General features: G+C 29.1%; 1 protein-coding gene across 1 annotated transcript; it reads left to right on the top strand.

Annotated features, from left to right (window-relative positions):
• The first annotated feature begins 1,332 nt into the window (after positions 1-1,332).
• LOC121128529 (uncharacterized) lies at positions 1,333-5,278 on the top strand. Its single transcript, XM_040724113.2, has 13 exons — positions 1,333-1,447; positions 1,557-1,727; positions 1,799-1,825; positions 2,135-2,302; positions 2,391-2,411; positions 2,472-2,636; positions 2,705-2,986; positions 3,087-3,257; positions 3,329-3,355; positions 4,499-4,666; positions 4,755-4,775; positions 4,835-4,999; positions 5,067-5,278. Exons 1-13 carry the CDS (start codon positions 1,396-1,398, stop codon positions 5,087-5,089), a joined length of 1,461 nt encoding a protein of 486 aa, XP_040580047.1. The 5' UTR covers positions 1,333-1,395; the 3' UTR covers positions 5,090-5,278.
• Positions 5,279-7,693: the final 2,415 nt, after the last annotated feature.

The raw sequence follows: 7,693 nt of genomic DNA, 5'->3' as shown, positions 1-7,693 counted from the left end.
TTTTTATAAATGAGAAAAAAAGTTTATTTGATAATTTTTTTACTTCATACAGAAACATTTCCAGACAAAAAGGTAGGGGTAAATTTTTTTCATCGGGATTATTTTTCCTAAAACGGATTTTTATTTACAATTTGCAACTTTTGAGGGATCAGAATGCGTGATAGACCAAATTGTGCTCCCGTGATACCCCTAAGCTACATGATTAAAACTTGTCCCATGGATAACAAAAAAATGATGATAGGGTGGTTGGAAACATCTTTATATGTCCTTAATGATTCTCTTTCTCTATACTTGTGAATGATTATGCAGAAAAACTAGACTATGCTTAACTTTCTGTGTCCATAAAAGTTCATTGTTAACGATATCATACTATATTTTCAAATAATTATGATATGTTAAAGATTATAAAAAAAATAATGTTGCAAAATTTGAAAGTAAATAAGTAAAATCGTATGACAAAGAAGGCTGAACATGTGTAGAAATATAATATTTGTATACATGAATTCATTATTTATGATTAATACTTTTTCAGATAACAAATTGTCTCTACTTTATTGTATTTTATAAAAACTCCTAGGACAATTTAGTACTTAATTAGTAGAAGTATGCTATCAATTTTCAACTTCAATCATCAAGTTAACTAAATATAGATAGATCAAAAACCTTTTCATATTCACATTCAATATGTGACACGTCTATAAAGTATTATTTATTTCCATTTTTCTTCGTTTTTCGTTTCGTTTCTTTATAAGCAAAAAGAGTTTATTTAAAGCATAAAATTGTTGAGATCCTTTGTCACTATTTCAGAAAAAAAACATTGCTATTCTTTGAATGTATTAAATATTGGAGTTGTATACATATATAAATATGATATAAAATATAATAATTAGAAATATATAATAATTTTTCTTTAATACAAATTAAAATCGTCCCAATAAAACTTCTCTAAGACTGAATTTAAGACATGCTTTGCAATAAAAATAATACAATTTGTTATTTAACCCAGACAAATACCCTTTTATATAAAAAACTAAATACTTACACTTAGATTAAACCTTATGTCTGAACTTTTTATTAATTTATAAATTGGCTCACATCTATCAAAAGTGTCAAATACTGAAAAAAAAAACACGAACAATTTGAAAGCCGAGTAACAACATATCCTTGATTAACGCATGGTGAGTTTAATAAAATTAGATATAGGAATAAAAGGATTTTGGTCTTGTAAAAGTCTGTTATCGATATTTTATACAATTTGACCAATTTGTGATTAATATAACAATCAACACTTGTATTCAATATTCAAGGTCCAAAAGAATTCAAATAAGTTTACTTTGTAACATAATTTTCCAAATACATCATTATGTATCTCATTCCAAAGGGCTCAAGATCAAAATGAACATTTGGATTGCTTCAATTTGCATTCTTTTGCTAGCATCTTCCGTGTGTACGTTAATAAATACTCATTGTTTATCACTGATAAATACTTCCCTGTATTTTTTATAAATTAAAGTATAATTTTCACAATGTAAAATTCATATTTATTTACTTTTTAGCTGCTCAAACATGTCAGACTGCTAGTGGACCCTGCGTTTTTCCATTCATATATTCAGGCACAACGTACACTGGATGCACTCTCCAGGATTCGGCTATACCTTGGTGTGCTACTTTAGTAGATGGATTCCTAAATTATGTAAACTACGATTATTGCCCTGCAAGTTGTGCGCGTAAGTAAAAAGAACAGTACTTCACAATAGAACTGTGTTAAATATGAATTGATACTCCATTGTGTTTACAGAATCTCCAATAGCGACGAATGCTGGTAGTGAGTTAATTATTTTATATGTATGTAGGTGAGACTTTAAAACAATTTCGACAACCCCTTTCCTTTGAAAATTAAAACGCTATGGTTACAACATTTACATCACAATTTTATAATATAATAAATCCTATTGCAGACAAAAAAATTCTTGATGTTTTAGGATAACAGACAACATTAAGTATGTTGTAATAAATATTTATGTCAAAGGCAAACCAACTGACCCAAGACCAAAATTTATTGTAGCTATACCCAGTTACTGTTAATAGTGTCAAGAATCTATCATCCTTATGTATTATTTTCATTTTTTTTTAGCATGTAAAACTCTTGAGGGAATTGACTGCATATTTCCATTTGTGTACCAAGGTACATCATACAGTAGTTGTACAAATGCAGATTATGGATCCACATTTTGGTGTGCCACTGCAGTTGGGCCTGGAAATGTTTACACCTCCTACGGATCCTGTTCTGCAGAATGTCTATGTAAGTAGAACCTATGCACACTATACCTAAACATATTAAACTTCCAGTGTGTTCACTTATTTACACCACTCTCTTTTTGTTCCTATAGCTAGTAGCTCAGGCAGCACTGGTAATAACTTAAATACTGCTATTAATAAGGACACAATATATTTATTATTTTTACTTTTAGCTTGTCAGACAGCTTCTGGTATCAGCTGTGTGTTTCCTTTTACTTACAACAACGTCAAGTATTCATCTTGTACTTCAGTTGAAAGTTCTTTTCCCTGGTGTGCAACCTCTGTAACTAATGGAGAATACAATGGTAGATATGGATTTTGTGAAGATAATTGTGAAGGTTTATAGTTTATTTATTTATTCTTCACATATTTATGTTATAAGCTTGATGCAATTAATATGTTTAAGTGGGAGTAACAGTACCAGTCGTGACACCAACAACGACCACTACAACAACAACTAATACGACTGCAAGTCCAACCACGACAATTGCAAGAATAAATAAATCAACATTTGCACCATCAATAAAAACTACAACACAAGAATTAATGACTAAAACAACACCCACATCATCAGCAAAAACTACAAAACCAGCGTTAAAGTTTAAAACAACACTCACATCATCAGTAAAAACTACACAACAATTATCAAAGATAACAACAACAGCTGAACCATTAATAACTTCTGTGTGTAAGTTACAGAATCATCCGTTTTTACTACCAACAAATATTTCCCTATCTTTTTTTAAATTATAGTATAATTTTAACATGATTATTTTATTACTTTTTAGCCTTTCAATCGTGTCAGACTCCTACTGGACCTTGTGTCTTTCCATTCAAATATTTTGGAACAATGTACACTGGATGTACTCTCCAGGATTCGACTTTACCTTGGTGTGCTACCTCAGTTGATGCAGCCCTAAACTATTTAAACTACAATTATTGCCCTGCTAGTTGTGCACGTAAGTAAAAAGAACAATAGAGCGATAAATAACTTATTTCCAATTGGTTTTATATTCAATTGTCCTTTCAGTATCTCCGGAAACGACGAAAACCGGTGGTGAGTTAATCTTTTTATATGTATGTAGGTAAGACTTTAAAACGATTACAATAAACCCTTTACTCGAATATGAAAAAGCTAACATCACTTTATTTATATCAAAATTTTATAATATTATGAAACATATTGTAAAAAAAAATATAGTTAAGCCCTCATACCTGATAAATTTGAGCTATTGTAACTTAAGCTACAAAGTTGTCAGTCGTAACAAGTGCTGCATTATTGTTTTTTTCTTTTTTAATGATTTTATTTACTATTCATTAAGATGGTATTAGCGTATACTATAAATAGTCAGTAATGGGCTTCGAAAAAGTTCATTATGAATGTTAGCACTCGTGTACTTAATTAAAGTTGTAAACTGTACTTTAATTAAATTTAAGTGTTGCAACAATATCCACTGACTGTTAACATTTTTTTTTACACAGGGATGTTATGAACCCTAATTTTTTTTTAAATTGCTTTATTTATGTTTAAAATGGATTGTAATGCATGAAATTTTTAGTATGCTCCTGAAACATCTTTCAAAATAAATGCAAAATTTTATTAATTCAAAAATGTATTTTCATGGAATTATTCAAAAAATTTACAATTTTTATTCAAGGTTTGGTGAATTTAATTAATTTGGTCCCTTTTAAGTAGTTCTTTTGCATTTTCTACTTTCCTTTTTTACCATTGCATTGCTACAAACATAATATCAGCTCTTATTCCATATACCACACTCAATCTCATCAATTTGTTAAAAGAAAATGAAATAATATTTTTTTTCAACTTTAATAATCACAAAATATATTTTGTTGATTTCTAGATCTAATGCTGTTCAGATTAATTCACATAATTTTGAGTCTATGGCAACAGTATATCACGAAATAAAATTAGCTTAATATTTGGGTAAACGTTTAAACTCAAGTTTATTAACTAACCCATAAAATAAGGATGGCGGCCACTAACAAGGGGGTTAAATATATTTTAAAATAGATTTAATCGATAACACACAAATGAAAGTGCATTATGATCAACTTTGACATGTCTAACACAAACCAACTCTTAGTAAATGAGCCACGACCAAAAATTATTGTAGTTATACCCGGTTACTTTTAATAGTGTCGAGAATCTATAATACTTATGTATTCTTTTCATTTTTAGCATGTAAAACTCTTGAGGGAATTGACTGCATATTTCCATTTGTGTACCAAGGTACATCATACAGTAATTGTACAAATGCAGATTATGGATCCACATTTTGGTGTGCCACTGCAGTTGGGCCTGGAAATGTTTACACCTCCTACGGATCCTGTTCTGCAGAATGTCTATGTAAGTAGAACCTATGCACACTATACCTAAACATATTAAACTTTCAGTGTGTTCACTTATTTACACCACTCTCTTTTTGTTCCTATAGCTAGTAGCTCAGGCAGCACTGGTAATAACTTAAATACTGCTATTAATAAGGAGACAATATATTTATTATTTTACTTTTAGCTTGTCAGACAGCTTCTGGTATCAGCTGTGTGTTTCCTTTTACTTACAACAACGTCAAGTATTCATCTTGTACTTCAGTTGAAAGTTCTTTTCCCTGGTGTGCAACCTCTGTAACTAACGGAGAATACAATGGTAGTTATGGATATTGTGAAGATAATTGTGAAGGTTTATAGATTATTTATTTATCTACAAATATTTTTTATAATAATCTTAATTCAAACATCATTTTTAGTTGGAGTAATAGCACCAGTTTAAACAACTAAAACCTCAACTAGAACTATTGCAAGCCCAACCACGACAAATTAATTGAAGATTAAAACAACAATACATAAAATCTACCGTGAAAAGAAAGACCAAGTTATTTTTATCATTCTAGATATATTTAGATATTTTTAAGTGATAATAAAGTTCTAAAGTTGTTTAAAACTATAACACTAATAATAATTTGGAGCCCTACTTTCATATAAATTAAGTTTTATGAATTGTATACACTTTTAAAACTTTATGATAAGAATAAATTAATTTTAGTGAGAAATACTTTTAAACAAAAATTCATTTTAAAAATGATATAATGAGTAATTCATGGATATGATGTTATATTTTAGACAAAAAGCTAACATTTTAATTTAGAGTGTGAGGAGATGTAATCCAGACATGTCAATTATGTATAATTTCAATAATCAGAACTTAACTAACGTTTAATGAGAAACCCTTTTAATTTCAAGTTTGTATATTAAGTAATAACCAAAAAAATTAGTTTAAAGTGTAAAATAAAGTAGTTATAAAACACTTTACCTCCCTTTATGAAAATTATAAAATTTCATTACACCGAGTGGTCCATTAAAATCTGAACACGCGCAATTTTAAACTTCAATAAGATATAATTTATTAATTAACAATATAATTTCAACAAAAATAATACAATAAATATCTGTGTGTCTGAGCTCTCTTCATCATTAATGTAGCCGCCCTTAGCGGCAATTATGGCTTTCAGATGGTGGCAGAAGGCTTGGCACCCGCTGCAAAAGTAGTCATCCGTAATGGTTTACCAGTGCTGGCTGACAGTGGCTTTTAGGTAATCGGTATTTGGATGATAGCCACGGCAGGCCTTTTCCTCGACATGCACCCAAAAGGTGTAGTCGAAGAGGTTGGCATCAGGGCTTTAGGGATCCAAAAGTGCGAAAAAGAGTTCAAAAGAAGAATTTAAAAGAGTTTTGCTACGGAGGAGATAGTTTTTTTTTTTTTTTTTTTCATTGCTGGTGTCAAAAGTGGCATCTTCATCTTCACAACGCTCTTTCCACCGACTTTTTTATAGCTCTCTAAAGAGTCTTGTGTGACACCCTTTGCTTTCTTGTATTGCCCCTCATGGACTGAGGAGATTGGCCTTTGCTATTTTTTTAAGTCCTTCTTGTTCACATTGGCCTTTTTGACAGAGCCCTTCTTCCTCTAAAACGTTTCGGACTTGCGTATGGTATAGAAAGGGGTTCCACAGACGACCAACTGATTGATGTGCGCGATGTATCTAAGCCAGAGAGCTTATGTTTACTTTGCTATGTATTTAATTTTTGTTGTTTTAATATATAGAAATATCAACTTTCATTAATTATTGAATGAATAAGTGTTTAGATTTGAATGGGCCGCCCAATATGTATATTTCTAGGTATAGTATAGAAAATGGGAATTAAGATAAATATACCCCTCCATACGGAGATTCAGAATAGTTCCAAGGACAAGGTTATGCAGGGATCTCTTATATAACTTTTTGATTAAACTAAGAGATGATACAGTTTATTAAAAAGTTAAATACTATTGTAATTATATTTGATAGAAGCCAATAATACGGAATAAAAATCACTGCATCTAATACGAAGTATAAAATAGTCACGATTTACATAAAAAAATACAATACTTCATTGCAGGTAGAACTTTAAAGCCATATAGCTTGCTTTCACACTGAATATATTCATAACATATTGCAGTCAACATATTGTCGTTTCTGAAATATAAAATAATATCAAATTTAAGGAAAAAATGATTAAAAATCAAAATATCAGTCTATGATTACCTCAAACAGCTTTGCAACTCCTGTATTTGTTTTGCTAGTTTGTATATTTTTGGTCTAGGTCAATAATTTGGTTTCATTGTGTTATTTAAAAAAATTACTTTTTTTTTATTTATTAAAGCCACTAGTTTTCAAAATTTGTGTACATTCAAAAACCTTATAAAATTAAGATATGTATATATTTTTTGTTAAAATGGTAAGACCATTTAGTAATATCACAGTTCTACATTTTTAATTTTTGTAAACATTTCAAAAACCTTGAGTGGTGGTCAGTTTAATCCAAAACAAATTTATTTTCTTGAGCTATAATGACCATTAAAATAATCTTAGTACTAAAGTCATTTTTAGTAAAATACATTAAATATGTTTGTTTTACTTGTTTTTTTATTGAAGAATAATTAAGAGGAGTAAAAAATTTCAAGTCTTTAAATTGTCAATAAAATGTATTTTACCTTGTTAAACACAGGGGTTATCAAAAAGATTTTTTTTTTTTTTGATATTACTACATGATTGCTTCAAAAATAAATCTCAACATTACTTCCAAAGCAGAAACTGTACTTTTGTACTATTAAAAATATTCAAATGATGATTATATAATTGATGTAGATCAATTCTTTTGAAAGAAAATTAATTATAAGATATGGAAATTATAAATAAGTAAGTCTTAAATTATAATAAATATACTTTTATGAAGTACTTCAGTTCTATAAAAAACTTTGAGTAGAAAAAGTATAACGGTTTTTGATAGTACAGGTATAATTTTTGGATATTTTTATGAATGAAAAATCACAACTTAT

This window comes from Lepeophtheirus salmonis, chromosome 13, assembly GCF_016086655.4.
Source record: "Lepeophtheirus salmonis chromosome 13, UVic_Lsal_1.4, whole genome shotgun sequence".
Lineage (NCBI taxonomy): Eukaryota > Metazoa > Arthropoda > Copepoda > Siphonostomatoida > Caligidae > Lepeophtheirus > Lepeophtheirus salmonis.
This window is presented reverse-complemented; position numbering and strand designations above follow the sequence as displayed.

Bases quoted from the DNA above. Each gene is read 5' to 3' on its own strand.
- LOC121128529 (XM_040724113.2), top strand. From the start codon at position 1,396: ATGAACATTTGGATTGCTTCAATTTGCATTCTTTTGCTAGCATCTTCC. The intron at 1,448-1,556 runs GTACGTTAATAA...TTTACTTTTTAG, and splicing joins TTTGCTAGCATCTTCCGTGT to CTGCTCAAACATGTCAGACT. The intron at 2,412-2,471 runs GTAATAACTTAA...TTTTACTTTTAG, and splicing joins TAGTAGCTCAGGCAGCACTG to CTTGTCAGACAGCTTCTGGT.